The following is a 20,731-nucleotide window of genomic DNA, read 5'->3' on the forward strand; positions in this document are numbered from 1 at the left end:
ATCCGTTGTCTATATTGTGTTTTATAGTGTCCTGAGGGGCCTAGAGCCCTAATGTTATATCACATCCGTTGTCTATATTGTGTTTTATAGTGTCCTGAGGGGCCTAGAGCCTTTCAGAGCGAGGCCTGCCTCTGTGAATGACCTAAGGATAGCCTTTTGGAGGTGAGACGTTGCCAAACAAATGCACTTTGTTTCAGGGAATACAGGGTAAATCTGAAATTACACCCTATTTTTCATATAGTTCACTGTGTTTGACCAGAGCCATGTCATAAGTAGTGCACTATATGGGGAATAGGGTGTCATTTGAGTAGCCATTTTTAGTATAATTATCATGTGTACAATATAATAGACATTACTATCAAATTTAAAGACTGCAATTTCAGACTGCAAATACCATGTTGTTAGTACAGTGTGGCAGGTAGCCTAGCTGTTATCCTTCGTCTGCGTTTCTGGACTGCCCTCTTCAAGTCAAACCACAGATTTCCAATGAGGTTCAAGTCCAGAGACTGAGATGTTGATTTAGTGGTCAATTAACCATTTCTTTGTGGATTTTGATGTTTGCTTGGGGTTATTGTATTGCTGGGAGATCCACTTGCGGCCAAGTTTCTGGCGCCTGGCAGAGGCAACAAAGTTTTTGGCTAAAATGGCCTAGTACTGGATAAAGTTATTGATGCCGTTGGCCTTAACAAGCAAAATAGCGTCACAACATCAAAGATACAGTATGTATGGGGTTCTTTTCTGCATATGATTCCCCTTTTCGACACAAAACCCACCACTGTTGTGCGTGGGGCTATTTTGCTTCCACTGGTTCTGGAGCCATTGTTAAGGTCAATGGCATCATGAACTTCCAATCCAAGTGCCAATGCCGTTTATCAAACTCACACAGGCGGTGCTATGGTCAGATTACATGAAAATAGAGGTTTATAGCCCCGCAAAGCCAATGCAGAAAAGTACCTCATACTGACTGCAAAATATGATGGTGGATCTTTGATGCAGGATTATATCTTTCTATCTATCTAGCTGGCTGGTCTGAGTGGACTCACATTTCTCATGACCTAGATTGGGATGACAGGAATCAGGTCAGGGCCCAGCTTCACCCAGATTACAATGCAAACACAATGACAAGGATCAAGCAACAGCAGAAGAAAGACAATGGAGCTGATTGAGGCCTGATCAGCAAGTAGGACATGGTGTGGTACAGAAGTTATGACTCTTTGAGAACTGACCTGTCCACAAAAAAAAGTATAGTGGATTTGTTCCATTTTTATTTGTTTTTGTGTGTCAAATTCCTTGTTTGATCTGCCAGTCTGTTGGTATCATCAGAAAGAATAGTGGTTTGGTTCATCACGCTTGCTTCCTAACTCTTTACTATAGCTTAATTTGCCTAGTTATGACATCATTGTATGCCAATTGTTCATTTTCATCTACAAATATTCATACCTCCCAGGCAGTCTACCTAAACCCTTCCATGGATTCTTCCAGGTTCATTCTGAAGTCCATCTATATAACACAAGACACTGTGATAACCTTCACCCTCCTCACTGCTGCAGCTGACATAGTCAATTCACTATCAGATACAGAGGTACCATACTCTGGAATTCTTATCTTCAAATTGCAAAACCTCATCATCCCTCAATAACTTTCGTATTTTTTTGTATTTTATTATTTAACCTTTATTTAACTCGGCAAGTCAGTTAAGAACAAATTTGTATTTACAATGACGGCCTACCCCGGCCAAACCCAGATGATGCTGGGCCAATTGTGCGCCGCCCTATGGAAGTCCAATTCACAGCCGGATTTGATACAGCCTGGATAACTTCAAGCCTTGATGAACCAAACCACACTCACATCCACGCATGCACACATGCACACACATGTTTAAAATTTTTGGGGTGATTGCTGATTGGTTAATTTGTACATTTAAGATTAGTGGGTTTTGTTCTCTGTTTTAACAAACCTTTCATTTAGTTGTTTTTTATCTGTATCATCACTTGTTTTCTTTGGCGCAAATAAATTAAACCTAAACATGAGATGACAGTGATAAATCCTTAGCATGGATATCTTCTGTGGTTCTTTGATTTTTTTTTTTGCAGTCCCCAAAAATATTTTTAAATGTATTTATTCTCCTAAACAATTAATCCTTTTGATTTCCCGCTTATTTTTTATTTTTTATTGTTTATTGTATTGGTTTATTACCCTACATTACAAAAAGACAACATTAAAGAGCCACTTTTACAGAAGAAGCCAAGTTAGTTGATGTGTGCTATTGTTTGTTGAATACATTTGTTCTTCAAATTATAGACCTATTAGTTAATATACTCTCAATCTGTGTGACGTTGCACACTGATTAGTACTTTTCTTATGATGAAGATATGACACATGAAGGCTTAACACTGCCATCTGCTGTTAATGGAAAACTGGTACTGGATATAAAGGTATATAAAGGGTACTGGTAAATGTATTATGGGCAGCCAAAAAAAGGGCTGACAGCTTTTAACAAAGTATCTTTTATTGTATCGAGGGTTACATATAGACATCTGTTTTTCATTCAGTTGAAAACAAAATCAAAGCATAATTTAAACTGGTATTCAATTATATCCCTGGTTGAAACCCCTACCATGATCTTCTCAAGACCAGTTGTCACACTTTGTTGAATATGTGGACATAATTCAAATCGGTTGGAAATAATAGAAAATGTCTAAATATCAATCACTCAACATGAAACAAATTATGCCTAATTTAGTCGGTCTTTCCCTCAAGTCTGTTAAAGGATTTACTGTATGAATAGAGGGGAACTTTGTTCACCTATATAGCTTTATTTTCTACCTCCTTGGGAAGACTGAGGGATGTGGCATCAAGCCACATTATTATTGTCACGTTTCTCTGAAATTTTGCTAGTTCAACTGTGCTGTCCACAGTAATGTACAATGGGTTCTGAATGCTCAGACGGTTTTTCAATCAATTGCCAGAGAAAGAACGTGAAAGTGTGGGAGATTAGCAAAAAGAGTAACTGAAATCCCCTTTCATTGTTTCACATTTCATAATCAATCTGCCTTATTGCTAATTGGTATATTCAAATATCTTTGGACCTATAAGGAGCCATGATTTGCTTGTAAATTTTCCAATGAAAACAAACAATGAAATAAATCAAACACACAAAAGTCAGATTGTGACGTTTCTGGTATAACGTATCCATCCCAATATTGACAGCTAGTTGGATAAAAACACATTCAGTAACATGATTGTCCTTGCTTGATGTGTGACTTGGTGAACTGAAGATTGAGGGTCAAAAGAGGGTCAAGGGGTGATGCTCCTGGGAGGGTGGGGGGAGGCTTGAGAGAACTAGGGGGGAGGAGGGCAGTATAAAGTCTATGATCTTTTCCTTCGACTTTCAAAGTTTCTGAAGTTGACTGGTCTAATCTTCATTTCGGCGAACTGTATTGAATGCTCGTGTCCCTTCCAATGGAACCAGTTGATACCCTGAAAAGATTAGAATTTTTTTACACACCGCAGTATAACTACAAGCCTGGAATAATCTTGTTTCACACTCTGGCCAGAATATAATACTCCCGCACACACGCACACACACACACACACACACACGCACACCCACACACCCACACACACGCACACACCCACACACACACGCATACACACGCACACACCCACACGCACGTTGATTTTGTTAAGCAGAAAGATGGCTTCCGTACCTTGCTGTGACTATCGTCACCATATCTCCCCATAAGGTTGACACGATGGCAGTTTTTGTACCAGAAGGCACCCTTATAGGACAGGGCACAGTTGGTGACGGCGATGTCATTGTCATTGTCATACGTGGAGAAGGGTCGGCCCTGGTGATAAGTCATAGAGTCACCTAGGAAATAAGTGGCACACAGTGACTGGTGTGAACCAATGTGAATAGGTCAATCAGAGTTGTACAGTTTACTGTAAAGTGTATTGGGATATTTAAATGGAGTTGAACAAAATCCAGATTATATTTGATGTTCTATTCAGGAACACTAGTAAATAAAGCTATTATCATCATTGTCCTTACCTGCTGTGCCGCTGTACCCTCCTATGTGGATCTTGTAGCGGCTACGGGGTTCTGCGATCATGAATTTGTCATACTGAGCATAGGCCGACTCCCCGTTGTCCCTCAGGTCCACACGCAGCTCGTACTGGCCTGCTGTTGTCATCTTGTGGAGGTTGGCCAGACCTGCAACAACAGGAAATGACATCACAGTACCATTCCGTGGTTCCTGGGTTGGGGCCCTAGGTCTGAACCCCACCCTGTGCAACTGGGTCCTGGACTTCTTGACTGGCCGCCCCCAGGTAGTGAAGGTAGGAAACAACATCTCCACTACGCTGATCCTCATCACAGGGGCCCCACAAGTGTGCGTGCTCAGCCCCTTCCTGTACTCTTTGTTCACCCATGACTTCATGGCCACGCATGCCACCAACTCAATCATCAAGTTTGCAGACGACATAACAGTAATAGGCCTGATTACCAACAATGACAAGACAGCCTACAGGGAGGAGGTGAGGGCCATGGCGGAGTGGTGCTAGAAAAATAACGACAACAAAACAAAGGAGCTGATCGTGGACTTCAGGAAACAGCAGAGGGAGCACAACCCCATCCACATTGACGGGTCCACAGTGGAGAAGGTGAAAAGCTTCAAGTTCCTTGTTGTACACATCATTGACGATCTGAAATGGTCCACAGATTCAGACAGTGTGGTGAAGAAGTCACAACAGAGCCTCTTCAAACTCAGGAGGCTGAAGAAATTGGCTGGTCCCCTAAGACCCTCACAAACTTTTACAGATGCACAATTGAAAGCATCCTGTCGGACTGTATCACCGCCTGGTACGGCAACTGCATTGCCCGCAACCGCAGGGCTCTCCAGAGGGTGGTGAGGTCTGCCCAATGCATCACCGGGGACACACTGCCTGCCCTCCAGGACACCTACAGCACCCTATGCCACAGGGGGGCCAAAAAGATAATCAAGGACATCAACCACCCGAGCCACTGCCTGTTCACCCTGCTATCATCCAGAAGGCGAGGTCAGTACAGGTCCATCCATTGCATTTTTTGCATAATTTGCATTTTATTGCATGACATAAGTATTTTATTCATCAGAAAAGCAGAACATAATATTTGGTACAGAAACCTTTCTTTGCAATTACAGAGATCATACATTTCCTGTAGTTCTTGACAAGGTTTGCACACACTGCAGCAGAGATTTTGGCCCACTCCTCCATACAGACCTTCTCCTGAGCCTTCAGGTTTCAGGGCTGTCGCTGGGCAATACGGACTTTCAGCTCCCTCCAAAGATTTTCTATTGGGTTCAGGTCTGGAGACTGGCTAGGCCACTCCAGGACCTTGAGATGCTTCTTACGGAGGCACTCCTTAGTTGCCCTGGCTGTGTGTTTCGGGTCGTTGTCATGCTGGAAGACCCAGCCACGACCCATCTTCAATGCTCTTACTGAGGGAAGGAGGTTGTTGGCCAAGATCTCGCGATACATGGCCCCATCCATCCTCCCCTCAATACGGTGCAGTCGTCCTGCCCCCTTTACAGAAAAGCATCCCCAAAGAATGATGTTTCCACCTCTATGCTTCACGGTTGGGATGGTGTTCTTGGGGTTGTACTCATCCTTCTTCTTCCTCCAAACACAGCGAGTGGAGTTTAGACCAAAAGGATATATTTTTGTCTCATCAGACCACATGACCTTCTCCCATTCCTCCTCTGGATCATCCAGATGGTCATTGGCAAACTTCAGATGGGCCTGGACATGCGCTGGCTTGAGCAGGGGGACCTTGCGTGCGCTGCAGGATTTTAATCCATGACGGCATAGTGTGTTACTAATGGTTTTCTTTGAGACTGTGGTCCCAGCTCTCTTCAGGTCATTGACCAGGTCCTGCCGTGTAGTTCTGGGCTGATCACTCACCTTCCTCATGATCATTGATGCCCCATGAGGCGAGATCTTGCATGGAGCCCCAGACTGAGGGTGATTGACCGTCATCTTGAACTTCTTCCATTTTCTAATAATTGTGCCAACATTTGTTGCCTTCTCACCAAGCTGCTTGCCTATTGTCCTGTATCCCATCCCAGCCTTGTGCAGGTCTACAATTTTATCCCTGATGTCCTTACACAGCTCTCTGGTCTTGGCCATTGTGGAGAGGTTGGATTCTGTTTGATTGAGTGTGTGGACAGGTGTCTTTTATGCAGGTAACGAGTTCAAACAGGTGCAGTTAATACAGGTAATGAGTGGAGAACAGGAGGGCTTCTTAAAGAAAAACGAACAGGTCTGTGAGAGCCAGAATTCTTACTGGTTGGTAGGTGATCAAATACTTATATCATGCAATAAAATGCAAATTAATTACTTAAAAATCATACAATGTGATTTTCTGGATTTTGTTTTAGATTCCGTCTCTCACAGTTGAAGTGTACCTATGATTAAAATGACAGACCTCTACATGCTTTGTAAGTAGGAAAACCTGCAAAATCGGCAGTGTATCAAATACTTGTTCTCCACACTGTATATTACTGCACTGCTAGAGCTAGGAACACAAGCATTTCGCTGTACCCGCATCTGCTAAATTTGTGTATGCGACCAATAACATTTGATTTGATGGCTCAATTGGTTGGAGCATGGCGATGCAACACCAGGACTGTGGTTTGATTCCCGCATGGGCCACAAACGCTGAATAAAAAGAGAAACACAAGGAGGGGTGGAGAGATGTGGACTCACCAAACCAGAATTCAGCATTAATGTCCCCAAATCCACCAGTGTAATTCTTCCAGTTCCTGAAGAACTCCAGCTTTCCACTCTGGCGCCTCAGGAACACCTGCAAAGAGAGTTCACAGGACCTGTCATACCCTGGTGTCTTTGGCTTTCACAAACATGTAAAGGTAAATCCAATCAAACCTGGTGTTTAGACCTGTGTGTGTGTGTGTGTGTGTGTGTGTGTGTGTGTGTGTGTGTGTGTGTGTGTGTGTGTGTGTGTGTGTGTGTGTGTGTGTGTGTGTGTGTGTGTGTGTGTGTGTGTGTGTGTGTGTGTGTGTGTGTGTGTGTGTGTGTGTGTGTGTGTGTTCCTCACCATCCATCCACCTCCGTCGGTGGTCATGTCACAGTAGACCTGGATGGGCTGGCTCTCTTCTCCTCCCAGGTAGATGGTGTAGATGCCAGAGGTGGTGTCTCCATTCAGCAGAGCCTGTGAGCAGTCCTTAGGGTATCTGTACAACACTCCGCCTACACACGTACGTGCAGGCGTGCACACACACACACTTGTCAAAAACAGTACACTGGGAAGTTGTCAATTTATATCCTATTTCCTATGCAGTGCAAAGCTGTGAGAAGTAAATGGTGTGTAGCAGTCTACTTACTGGTGGTGAAGACGGTGGTGACGTGGCGGCTCCGCTGGGCTCCAGCGATGGCCTGTAGCCTGACGTTGTAGTCGCTAGTGCCACTCAGCTGAGTCATGCTGTATGATGTGGCTGTAGGGCTCAGGACCACTTCCTGTATTCAATTCAAATCAAATCCATCTTTATTCATCATGTAAAGCACTTTGGAAAATGTACCTGTAAAATAGCCACGGGCGATTGATTGAGTTGAAGCCAGAGTGTGCTGACTCATATAAAGACCTACATACCCGGACTGTGCTGTCAGATGAGGTGAAGGTGAGGACGTATCCGGTGATGTCGGCCCGCGGGGGCTTCCAAGTGAGAGTGGCACTGTCTGTCTGGACGTTACTGGCTACCAGGTCGCGAGGAGAATCCACATCTACAGACCAAAAAAAGCGAGGAGGAAGGATCCTATACAGTACGTGATATGTAACACATGTAAAAGGGAACATCCACTCAAAACTATCTTTTGGTATGTTTTTCATTAGTCTACTGTTGATACAGCAGCAAAGTGTTTTGCATGTGAGCAGTCAAGTTTTCAACATATTGGGCTTTCAAGAGGCAAAATGTCACCAGTCACATCATCGTGTTGCAAAATGCAAAAGAATAATTTTTGAGTGGATTTTATTATTACTTTATTATTGAATTTATGGACAATACAATACTGCACAGAGTCAAGTGTGTGAACAATAAAATAGTACACACAGAGTTAGATTTTTGATTGAAAATCAGACCCAATGCTCCTGTATAAAGCATCCAATTGGAGCATTACCTGTGGTGAATTCGGTGGTGGTGGTGCCACTCTTCAGTGCCTCCCTCATGGCGTATACCCCAACTGTGTAATGGGTGGCAGGGACCAGAGAGCCCATCTCAAAGTCCACTGTGTTCCCAGAAACATGCTCCATCACTGGGGACCCTGCAGACAGCAGAGAACAGTGTTACCACCTGGTTACCACTACCAACACTCCTGTTGTGCTGTGTCTATTTGGCTAATGATGAGGGATACCTTTGATAGATACATCATGTACACAAATACAGGTCAGCTCCTGGCAATCTGTGCCTTGGGACTCTTGCGAAACACACACCTGAATCTGCACTGTAGGTGATGACGTAGCCATCGACAGTGGCCCGACTGGGTTGCCATAGCAGCAGGGCGGTCGTGTCGGTGACGTTGACAGCAGAAAGACCCTGAGGTCTGTCCAGAGCTACCGAGGAGGAAAACACACAGGCTTGTTACAGACACGGGCCAGCAGCCACAACTGCTTCAGCAAACAAACGTGTACTGACAATACTGTGACTTGCGACTGCTTGGGGCTGTGGCGTCGTGAAATTTAGTCAGCAGCTTCTTGCCATGCAAACGACTGCCGGTCTCACGCTAATTTACCGTTAATTAACATAAATATGTTTAGCATCTACAGGCCTCCACCCATACAAGTGCCTTTGGAACATCTACATTTAAAGAATATATCATAAATCAATTGAATGTAGGCTACATCATCACAATAAATCCATTATTTATTTTTAGTCAACTCATAAGAAACATTGTGATTGTGAAAATTTATTTCAGAAGAAAAGAATATGACTTGGCTTACTATAGGCCTATGTTACAGTATCGGTCTATACTCCATGACATAGGCTGTAGGTGAGTTCATTTAGCTGACAAGATACAGTATGCTTATAAATCCTGCTGCCACCCAGTGCTTAATTTGGGAAACCAAATTAAATCTGTTCGGGAACATCGATAGTAAGATGTTTTCGCAACGAAACATATTTCACGAAACTGTCGACAGCCCGCCTGCGCGCTCGGGAAAGTAATACAAGAGAGAGAGAAAGAGATGAAAACGTATGAAGGTGAGCTATTCTGTAGGCCTATAGCTAACGGTAATGTGTCACTTAATGAATAATGAAAAAATATATTTTTAAATGCCCTATAACTAGGCTATTCATTATCAAATACAAATGCACTAATTGTAGGCTAACTGTAAATCACCCTGCGCAATCAATGAACCAACCGCATCACCTAGGGCTATACGTTCTCTCACAGACTCATGGATATACATGTTGAAGCGTAGCACAAGGTAACCAGTCCACCCAGTATGCATAATAACACAGTCCACACTCAAAGGCAATTACTCAAATTGGTTTGATTCTGGAGTATAGGCTAGACCAATTATGTACCAAAGACATCTTAAATCAGTTTTGTTTTCTGTTTTTCTGCCATGCATAATATGCAGTAGGCTATGTATTGTATAACGGCACAATCATCATTTTAATACAGTATTTTTTTTAGGGCTCATAAGCCTATGTATGTGCATAAACTATAATATGCATATGTGTGTGTTTTTGAATGAATCGTTACCGTATAAAGCGCTGTCCATTACATTGTGTTAGGCTTTGGAACAACATCCACAACAACCATGTTTTACACCGTTTCAACCTGCTGTTGAACTTCTTTCTTTAAATTGATCACCGCAGTAAGGTTAGTTTTACAAGCACTGTAGGCCTACTGTGTTGATGATATGTGTTTGATATGATTTTCAAATGCATTTGCATTGATGTCAGATTGGTTAGAGGGACAATAGAGCCCTGAGTGCCAGGTGATATGGACCTGATGGTCGTTAGCAAATTGGACACTCACTACAAAGGCATGTCCAGAGTGCATAAAGGAAATTATCGTGACTCAATGGTCACGTGGAATTTTACTGCAGTCATGACTCATGACTGCCTGTGTGTCCATAATACGGTTTACAGCAATGGCACTACGACTGCCCCTATACAATGATGTGATACTTTTTCATGGAATAATTGACTGGTTGGTACAAGTAGAGAAGTACAATATCTGCTACTGAGTAAGAATGTATGAAAGCTAATGAATTATGAAAGGCTCATAATGTATATGTATGACCGAGACATTTCTGTCTATTCTCATCATAGCACTGTGGCTTTAATGTATGTCTTTTCATGTATTTAGTAAAAGGTCAAATCAGATTGATATAAATGTAGGCTCAACAGAAGTCACACACACACCTGTGGTGATGGTGTCTGTCCCTGGGTCACTCTCCTCCAGGCCCTTCATGGAGAATATGGTCACCTGGTAGGTCACCCCTGGCAACATGTCAGGCAGCAAGGCCTGGGTCTCAGTCCCATCCGCAAGCACTGTCATTGGGCTACCTGTTGATGAGAGAAAATATAGCATTTTTGTCACATTACATTCTTCTACTCAAGAGTCAATCAATTTTCATAAACAGATTTCATTTTTGTTAAAATGTACTGTTAAATCCACTTCAAGTAAATAGTTTCCTTTCTCTCCCTTGGTAGCAGTTGGAGAGACTACTGTGATTGTGTGAAGAAGCCTATGGTCCACTAGAGGGAGTGCTTTGTCCAATTAGAGAGAAAACTAGAGAGACAATTCCTCCTAACCCATCCAACATTAAGCTCTTTTGAGGCCAAAAGTACTATATCAATGCAGTCCAATATCCTTATTAGAATGGGTATACTTCACTGTCACTATTGAAGTCTGTTCACTCACCTCCTTGGAGGGGCACATAGACGATGCGGTAGCTGTCCACTCTGGCACGAGGCATGGTCCAGTGGACTATGGCCGAGGACTCGGTCACCTCAGAGAAGCGGATGCCCCTTGGAGCGCCCAGGCCTGGCACAGCGATGGGTTCAGGGTTAAAAAGGCAAGCACAAAAACAACAAAAGTTAGATTGATCTGTTTGAGTTTGGCTTTTGATCAGGAATCGATTCTACTGAGGTCAGTTTATTTATTTGATGCAATAGTCCTATTGCCTATGGTATGTCAATATGCGCAGTGAGAAATCAGAAAAGCACACAAATGTACTCAAAGACTTTGCTAAAATGATAACTCCAGAAAGACATGAAATTCCAGTGAGAACTCACAGTTCCTGAAAACGTACAAAGACCCACCATAATCACCCCAGCCAGAGTAGGTTTGAAACATGTGCTGCAACCCACAATCTACATATCAACAGTGGTGCATATCATACATCCCTATTATAGGCTATCAAGGGGAGTCCATTTAATGAGTACATTTCGATGCATGAATACCAATACATTAAACTTTTGTCGAACATGCTGCAAAAAGCTAATATGTTGGTGTCTTTAACTCTTTAACCAGTTTAATCAGTAAAATGTATAGGCAATGAAATCTACAATGGGCATCAAAACACATGGAATTTGATCTGCATTTCAAGTATAAGAAGCACCACAGATCAAATGCAAGATGGTGTCTCCATATTCCTGAAAATAATATCAAATGGGGAAAAAGAAACATGAAAAACCAATGCCCCTTAAACCCAGAAGTATGCTCAGCAGGCCTAGGATTATTAGCACATCAAAGAATGATCAGTGGCAATTAAGGCATTTTTCTGAAGGCAAACCTCTTGAGAAAATAAAAACCAGTCAAAACAAAATGCATTATCACAAAACCCAGTCAAAACAAAGAACAGTAGCCTATTGTTTCTTGTAGACGCCCGTTTCCAGAGAAACCAGACAGTTAAAAGTTGTGTGAGACATAGACCACATTGTGCTTTGGCACAATAGATCCTCTATTAAAATATCTGTTCGAGCAACACCGGTAATTTGGAGCTCCCATTCCAATGTAACACCGTACAGCCCAATTTTACACCCGGTGCCTCCGGTGAGTCCTGTTAAATTTACATCTTTGGTTCCCTCATCACCGAGGACATTTCATTCTTGTGGATGCTCAAACTTTGTGGAGTCCCTAATTTTGATCACAAGTCTATCAAACATTTCTTCATCCGCAATCCAGGCCTGGTGTAAACTGTCTGATGTGATGTCCGAGACAAACATGTGCTCCATTTCTGGCTCAGGCTCTGGTTGGAAACGCAAAACACTTACATTTGTCGAGAAACAAACATCGAATTACTAGAAAGCATAATTGAGGAAGGCATCCTTTCGGCAATCAGACGGAAAAGGTGAGTACACATACCAGTTGTTGGTTACATTCTCATAAACTTGCCGCCACTCTGCCATGCTTTCAAATCGTTAGCGTGCGGTCACAGTCACGGTGCTTTGCATTCCTTTGATATAGACATAGACACGCTCATGGTTGTGGAGACATTTATTGAAGTCAGTTAGCAAGTTGACATCCACTTACAGGCCCACTATTCTCCATTATTGTTGCATCAAGCCAAGGATGTTGGCTAAACAATCCATCCACACCCGCATGCGTCCATAATGCCAGTTCTACATTCAGTGCATTCGAAGGTAAAGAAACAAATGACTGGATAGGTCAACTGACTTTTCATGCTGAAAATGGCATGTTGATTTGTCTGTGTTTTCCTGGTCCAAAGGCCTAACTAGCTATAAAAAATATTGCCTAGTCAGACCGTTACTCTGTTTAAGCTGGTGAATAGGCATTATTAGATAGGTACTGTTTAGCATAGCACAGATCATTTTCGACCAACCTTAACTTGTCGATACTTCCTCAATTCCTGACTTGGAATACAACCAATGTCTTCCAAATGTCTGTGTCTAATTGCACGGGGTTCGATTGAATTTAGAAAATCGAGAGAAGAGCAACACCGGTTTTGAAGATAGACAAGATGACGGTGTACACATTGTTGGATTACCTCATGGAGCAAAACATTTATTTCATTTTCTTGGGGGGGAGAAGAAGATGGCGTCGAGTGCAGACAATAATTTGTCTTGCTCAGAGTAACCTTAACTTTTATCCCTCTCAAACTTACTTAAATGTAACAAAACTCGGTTTATAGGAAACACAACAGAGAACAACGCTCAGTAGACTGCTAATTTGATCTGAAACTTGGTGGAAGAAAATAACGTGCGAAAGAGCAAAGGGAGGAGAATGCAGTTACTAGCTGACCACTCATAAACCAGAGAGAAACCGCCACCTGACTCGTCAGGAGAAGAAATGGAGGAATCTGGAAATTCAGTTGATTCAGAAACTCCACTCAATAGCCTTGCACCCAAAAATACACAGAAAAAAAAGAAAAAGAAATGTCTTTGTGCAAACTCCAGGTCAACATAATCGAAGCGGTCACTGCAAAGATAAATGAAAGAGCCGATGGTTTGGAGAAAATCATACACGAAAACACATCAAAAATCGGTGACCTCGAGACCTCTCTGGATCATGCATAAGAGAGTATCGAAGATCTTAAATGTGTCCTGCACAGGAGAAGACCATGGCTGACATGCAAGAGCACTTGTTGGAAGCAGAGCGATACAGGAGAAGGTGGGTGCTATGGCTTTACGGTGTCCCCGAAGACCAGGGCTAGAATGTAAAGCGCAAAGTAAGTGACATTTGTAACCGTGTGGCCCCGGACTTCCCCGAAGGATATATGTCCATGGCTGTGAATGTCGCTCATTGTATTGGGAAGAAGCTAGATTCCATCGACAGCTGCTCGATCCTCATCCAGTTCGATTTCCGCACAGCAAGAGATGCAGTTTGGAAGAAAGCAAAGGAAAGCACCTTTCTGAAAGAGAGAACTTAAATTCGGTGAGGACCTGACTGCAGTAGACAAGGCAGCAAGGGAAAAGTTGTGGCCTCTCGTCCCGACAGGCCCGAAATCAAGAAAGGGTGGACACTACAGGGGAATCTGACACTTTTTCGTCGACAGGAAAATAAATTTGACCTGAGTGATTTGATCCGTCAGTAGGCTAACAAGGTAGCCCCTTCCCCAGCAACAAACGGAGTATTCTAGTTTTGAATTGTGCTGCTATTGTTTACTAGGTAAGACTTCTGTTAATACATTTATGATGCACCTTTTTATAGGAGAGGGTAGAGTAGAGATTGCATAGGATTTCCCTTTCTATTTTGTATATATGGACTTGAAGTTTATGTCAATCAATGCCAGGGGGATACGAAACCTGCTGAAGTGGAATGTATTTTTTTTTTTTTGTAAGGACTGCAGCGCAGATCTTGCATTCGTTCAAGAAACACATTAATGCAAAGAGGACTATCTGCTTTTTAAAACTCTGTGACATTTTCTTGGCCTACGGAACTAATCACTCAGCTGGGGCTACAATTTTACAACACAATTTCACTGGGCCATTTTTGTTTATTCAAATGGACACCAATAGACATTGGGTAGTATCGTTCATCAACCACATGGACAGATTATTTTGTGTTGTGTAATGTATATGGATACTGTTCTAGTCTTCCAAATGACTTACATATAGAGGGAATTGAGGAATTCTTAAAAGTCTTCTGAGAAATTATCCATCCAATCAGATTATAGTTGGTGGGGATTTGAATATGGTTAATTATAATGAGACTGATAGATTGCCCCATAGGCCTAACATTGGTGTGAACAAATTGGTGAATGTCTGCCAAAGCCTGGACATAATTTACTTACGGAGAGTTAAAACCCCTGGAGAGAAACAAACAGTACACATGGAGTAATAGAGATTGTTCAGTACAATCAAGAATTGACTTGTGGGTGATAACCTCTAGCCTTGAGCCCAACACTGTAGAGGTAAAAATAGTGCCTGCAGTCCTCACTGATCATAAAGTCATATGGCTGACTGTAAGAATATGTATTAATGATGAAAAGAAATACTCTGGTGGTTATTGGAAATTTAATAACCTATTGTTAGTTCATGATGATTGAATTTTTTTAATTCAAGAATCAATTGAGTTTTTACTGGAATTTAGCTACCTCTAATGCAGAAATGCGAAATACTGGGAACTGCTGAAATGTAAAATCTGTTCAGCCTGTATTGCTTATGGGAAACGGCTTGCTTTAAGGAGGAGATTAGGTATCTGAGCTTTCTAAGTACATTGCTGATATCACAGAAATTGAGCATCTTGATCTTAATGAGAAAGCTAAATTGAATGATTTACAGTATCAACTAGATACATTTTATGAGGAAAACGCTAGAGGAGCCTTTATAAGGTCCAGAAAACTATGGCTTGAAAAAGGCGAAAACAGTAGATACAGTTGAAGTCGGATGTTACATTCGCTTAGGTTGGAGTCATTAAAAGTCATTTTTCAACCACTCCACAAATGTCTTGTTAACAAACTATAGTTTTGGCAAGTCGGTTAGGACATCTACTTTGTGCATGACACAAGTCATTTTTCCAACAATTGTTTAAAGACGTTCATCTGTACAAACAATAGTACACAAGTATAACGTGTTCTGTCTCCTAGAGATGAATGTACTTTGGTGTGAAAAGTACAAGTCAATCCCAGAACAACAGCAAAGGACCTTGTGAAGATGCTGGAGGAAACAGGTCCCAACGGTATCTATTTCCACAGTAAAACGAGTCCTATATCGACATAACCTGAAAGGCCGCTCAGCAAGGAAGAAGCCACTGCTCCAAAACCGCCATAAAAAGGCCAGACTACGATTTGAAACTGCACATGAAGACAAAGGTCATACTTTTTAGAGAAATAGATGGAATCATGAGGGAGGAAAATTCTGTGGAAACAACTCTCAAGAAATCAGTCAGGAAGTTAAAGTTTGGTTGCAAATTGGTCTTCCAAATGGACAATACTTCCATAGTTGTGGCAATATGGCTTAAGGACAACAAAGTCAAGGTATTCATCACAAAGCCCTGACCTCAATCCCGTAGAAAATTTGTGGGCAGAATTTAAAAAGCGTGTGCGAGCAAGGAGGCCTACAAACATGACTCAGTTACACCAGCTCTGTCAGGAGGAATGGGCCAAAATTCACCCAACTTATTGTGGGAACCTTGTGGAAAGCTACACAAAATATTTGATCCAAGTTAAACAATTTAAAGGCAATGCTACCAAATTTTTATTGAGTGTATGTAAACTTCTGACCCACTGGGAATGTGATGAAAGAAAAGAAAAGCTGAAATAAATCATTCTGTCTATTATTTTCACATTCTTAAAATAAAGTGGTGTTCCTAATTGATCTAAGACAGGGAATTTTTACTAGGATTTCAATGTCAGGAATTGTGAAAAACTGAGTCTTAATTTATTTGGCTATTCTGGAACATCTGCTATTGTAAGCGAAATCCAGGTGAATGGCATAGGTATACTAGATAAGAAATTCAACAATCGTTTTATTAAGGTACATTTTCTACGGGAATTCTATTCCTTCTGCTATATTTTGTTGGGCTTCATCATTTAATGTGGACTGGCGCCATGCTTGGCTCACTCCACTCAAATTTATAGTGACGAATAAGGTAAAGGAGATCTCCTTTAAGATTATCCATAGATTCTATCCGTGTAATAGCTTGATTTCTAAATATATACCTGATGGTACCAGTTAATTCAGTTTTTGTGAACTAGAAACTGAATCTATTGAACATTTATTTTGCAATTGTTTAAATTGTGAGGTGTTCTGGACTGATCTTGGCAACACGCAGGGTAGCCTAGTGGTTAGAGCGTTGGGCTAGTAACCAGAAGGTTGCAAGTTCAAATCCCCGAGCTGACAAGGTACAAATCTGTCGTTCTGCCCCTGAACAGGCAGTTAACCCACTGTTCCTAGGCCGTCATTGAAAATAAGAATTTGTTCTTAACTGACTTGCCTAGTTAAATAAAGGTAAAAAATTAAATAAAATAAATAAAAAATTAAAAAAGTTTGGTCAGGAATTGTCATAAATAAAAAATAAAAAAAAGTTTGGTCAGGAATTGTCAGCTATGCCCATAGACATTAAATCCAGGAGATGGTGATAGCACTGCAGTCATCCACGTATTCCTATGGAAAACTCTCAATGGCTCATGAAGCCGGAAGAATTTGAAGTGCGCCATATTGCTGAATGGGGCTGAATGGCTCCAAAACAATTGCTAAGAATCATGATGAAAGTGGCCGTAACTAACAAAAGGGTCATGGTCAATGTAGTCGTTTTCATCCTGAGAGAGTCAACCCGGAGCCTCCTCTTAGCCTGCATGGTCAATGTAGTTGTTTTCATCCTGCCTGAGAGAGTCAACCCGGAGCCTCCTCTTAGCCTGCATGGTCAATGTAGTCGTTTTCATCCTGCCTGAGAGAGTCAACCCGGAGCCTCCTCTTAGCCTGCATGGTCAATGTAGTCGTTTTCATCCTGCCTGAGAGAGTCAACCCTCCTCTTAGCCTGCATGGTCAATGTAGTCGTTTTCATCCTGCCTGAGAGAGTCAACCCGGAGCCTCCTCTTAGCCTGCATGATCAATGTAGTCGCTTTCATCCTGCCTGAGAGAGTCAACCCGGAGCCTCCTCTTAGCCTGCATGGTCAATGTAGTCGTTTTCATCCTGCCTGAGAGAGTCAACCCTCCTCTTAGCCTGCATGGTCAATGTAGTTGTTTTCATCCTGCCTGAGAGAGTCAACCAGGAGCCTCCTCTTAGCCTGCATGGTCAATGTAGTCGTTTTCATCCTGCCTGAGAGAGTCAACCCGGAGCCTCCTCTTAAGCCTGCATGGTCAATGTAGTCGTTTTCATCCTGCCTGAGAGAGTCAACCCGGAGCCTCCTCTTAGCCTGCCGGCCCGTGATTGGTCTGTGTCAGCACATTGTCCTGTGTGACGACAAATGTAGTGCTCAGAATGGATCATTATTTAATTAAATATCTCAATTTGTATCAAACTTTTAAATAATTCACCATGGGGATCGAACTTGATCATTGTAAACACATTTTAGAGCCCAAAATGGCCTCCTAAAAAATGTTTGAGTTTGTTTTGGCAATCATAATTTACATAGGCGTTCCAGGGCAGACCAGGACATTTGGCACCACTAGGTTTCTATGCAGAAGCCAACAAGCAGAACTCCAGACTGGACCCTAAGGCATGGCTACGCCAAACAGTACCTAACAAAACCTAACCTACCTAAGGTCGTTACGAGCTAACTCCTTACCATCCTCTGACGTTTTCAACTGGAAACAAAGACGGGTTTTGTTAATGCCTTATCAGTCTAATATTTACAAGTGAAACTTAGATATTGCTTGATTATGTCAAGCAATTCTTAGTGATGTGACAGTGATGTGTCAGTGATGTGACAGTGATGTGACAGTGATGTGACAGTGATGTGACAGTGATGTGTCAGTGATGTGTCAGTGATGTGACAGTGATGTGTCAGTGATGTGTCAGTGATGTGTCAGTGATGTGACAGTGATGTGTCAGTGATGTGTCAGTGATGTGACAGTGATGTGTCAGTGATGTGTCAGTGATGTGACAGTGATGTGTCAGTGATGTGACAGTGATGTGACAGTGATGTGTCAGTGATGTGACAGTGATGTGTCAGTGATGTGTCAGTGATGTGACAGTGATGTGACAGTGATGTGTCAGTGATGTGACAGTGATGTGTCAGTGATGTCAGTGATGTGTCAGTGATGTCAGTGATGTGTCAGTGATGTGACAGTGATGTGTCAGTGATGTGACAGTGATGTGTCAGTGATGTGACAGTGATGTGACAGTGATGTGTCAGTGATGTGTCAGTGATGTGTCAGTGATGTGACAGTGATGTGTCAGTGATGTGACAGTGATGTGTCAGTGATGTGTCAGTGATGTGTCAGTGATGTGACAGTGATGTGTCAGTGATGTGTCAGTGATGTCAGTGATGTGACAGTGATGTGACAGTGATGTGTCAGTGATGTGTCAGTGATGTCAGTGATGTGACAGTGATGTGTCAGTGATGTCAGTGATGTGACAGTGATGTGTCAGTGATGTGTCAGTGATGTGTCAGTGATGTGTCAGTGATGTGTCAGTGATGTGACAGTGATGTGTCAGTGATGTCAGTGATGTGACAGTGATGTGTCAGTGATGTGACAGTGATGTGACAGTGATGTGTCAGTGATGTCAGTGATGTGTCAGTGATGTCAGTGATGTGACAGTGATGTGTCAGTGATGTCAGTGATGTGACAGTGATGTGTCAGTGATGTGTCAGTGATGTGTCAGTGATGTGACAGTGATGTGTCAGTGATGTGACAGTGATGTGACAGTGATGTGACAGTGATGTGTCCACTGAAAACAACATCCTTTACACCGCAAAGTTTAGCGTCACATTATGATGAATCTGAGGAAAAACATAGTTTAAAATATAAAAACACGTTTTCATATTTTGGAGAGAGGAAAAAGCAAAGCACCTCGCACTTCTTCACTGTAACAATTAAGCTTCAAACTGAAAACACAAGCAAAACCTCGAGGAGAAGGAAGAGGATGAAGAAGAGATTAAGAGTAATCAGATCACTCTGGAAAAGGATGAGAAATGTTGGAGGTAGTGAGTTGGGTTGAGGGTTCTCCACCAAAGCAAGGAATTTATGGCATCAATTTCTTATCCTTTCTCAGAAGATTACAGTGTAAAGGCTACTCGTTTTTGTGATAGGCCTACAGTAAAAGTTCAAGTTGGGAATCAATCACCCCATTGAATAGGTCAATAAAGTCTAATGACTTAATTGTCATCAGAATCAAAACAGTAGGCTAAGTCAAGTCCACCTGTTTTCACTTCAACTGAATGGTGACCGATCCCACAAGCTGTCCCAATGACACCTCACTGTGATGGAGAAGCACCTTTGTACAGGGCCAAATCCTCGAGGGATAGGACACCCAAATGACAAAATGACATACTGTACTGGTTCCCTTACCCTGAGAGCAGTTTATAGACAAGGTATAACAGCAATCCATGCCTTGGTTTAGTTTAACTGGCACGGCTTGCAAATGCTAATGTTTTAGCATTTGTGGCACAAATCCCATTCAAGTCATGGGACCGATATTAGTTTTTTTCGCGCATCACATCTAAATAATCCGAAAGTATCTCAAATTGATTGTGAAGCTCACCAAAGTCACACATGATGCTAATATCGGTCCCATTACTTGGATGGGATTTGAGCCACAAATGCAAAACCATGTGTCTGTCCTTTTGTAATTTGGGTGAACTATCCTTTCAAGTTACTTGTGTTACTTGAGTGTATCTCAGAATTTGGCCTACAGTGTGTAGTGTGGCCAGAGCACCAAATTCAATGTATTTGATTGAATTGCGTGTGAAATAATCTATATCTTTTTATCCTACAAATTGATCAAATTGGAAGGGGGCTCATAACCTCTAATTTTCAACGGCCATGCCGCCTCTGTGGGTGGTACCAGTCACTGCCACTGTGGTCAGTGGTCGGGAGACCAGCCCAGAACTGGACACCCCAGTAAGCCTGACCTCATAGGCTATGCCAGTGATCAGGCCCCAGATGTTCAGGAAGCTCTGCTTGCCAGGGACAGTGAACTCCTGGGCCTCCAGTAGCCAGCCTGTCTGACAGCACTATTTGAAAGTGGCTGAAGCCAACAGTAGAGGGAGCCCCTTCCTTTTGTCGAGGATGAGGCGGCTCCCAGGACACAAGGAAGCCGAATGAGGTGATCTCTAAAAAAGTAAAGTTTTCGACTTTGGGTAATGATG

General features: G+C 42.4%; 1 protein-coding gene across 2 annotated transcripts in view; it reads right to left on the reverse strand.

Moving 5' to 3' along the window:
* Positions 1 to 2,489: 2,489 nt before the first annotated feature.
* LOC115147160 (tenascin-like) overlaps positions 2,490 to 20,731 on the reverse strand; it is a 64,861-nt gene continuing 46,619 nt past the window's right edge. For both annotated transcript variants that reach the window (XM_029689216.2, XM_029689217.2), the window contains 11 exons: positions 10,933 to 11,055; positions 10,431 to 10,574; positions 8,489 to 8,608; positions 8,176 to 8,319; positions 7,652 to 7,782; positions 7,386 to 7,518; positions 7,100 to 7,251; positions 6,751 to 6,847; positions 4,055 to 4,216; positions 3,711 to 3,874; positions 2,490 to 3,480 (listed from right to left, as the gene is read on the reverse strand). In XM_029689216.2, the coding sequence (XP_029545076.2) occupies positions 3,370 to 3,480; positions 3,711 to 3,874; positions 4,055 to 4,216; positions 6,751 to 6,847; positions 7,100 to 7,251; positions 7,386 to 7,518; positions 7,652 to 7,782; positions 8,176 to 8,319; positions 8,489 to 8,608; positions 10,431 to 10,574; positions 10,933 to 11,055 (1,481 nt within the window). In that variant the 3' untranslated portion in view covers positions 2,490 to 3,369. The remainder of the gene's footprint in view (positions 3,481 to 3,710; positions 3,875 to 4,054; positions 4,217 to 6,750; positions 6,848 to 7,099; positions 7,252 to 7,385; positions 7,519 to 7,651; positions 7,783 to 8,175; positions 8,320 to 8,488; positions 8,609 to 10,430; positions 10,575 to 10,932; positions 11,056 to 20,731) is intronic.

Source organism: Oncorhynchus nerka, linkage group LG19 (genome assembly GCF_034236695.1).
Source record: "Oncorhynchus nerka isolate Pitt River linkage group LG19, Oner_Uvic_2.0, whole genome shotgun sequence".
NCBI lineage: Eukaryota > Metazoa > Chordata > Actinopteri > Salmoniformes > Salmonidae > Oncorhynchus > Oncorhynchus nerka.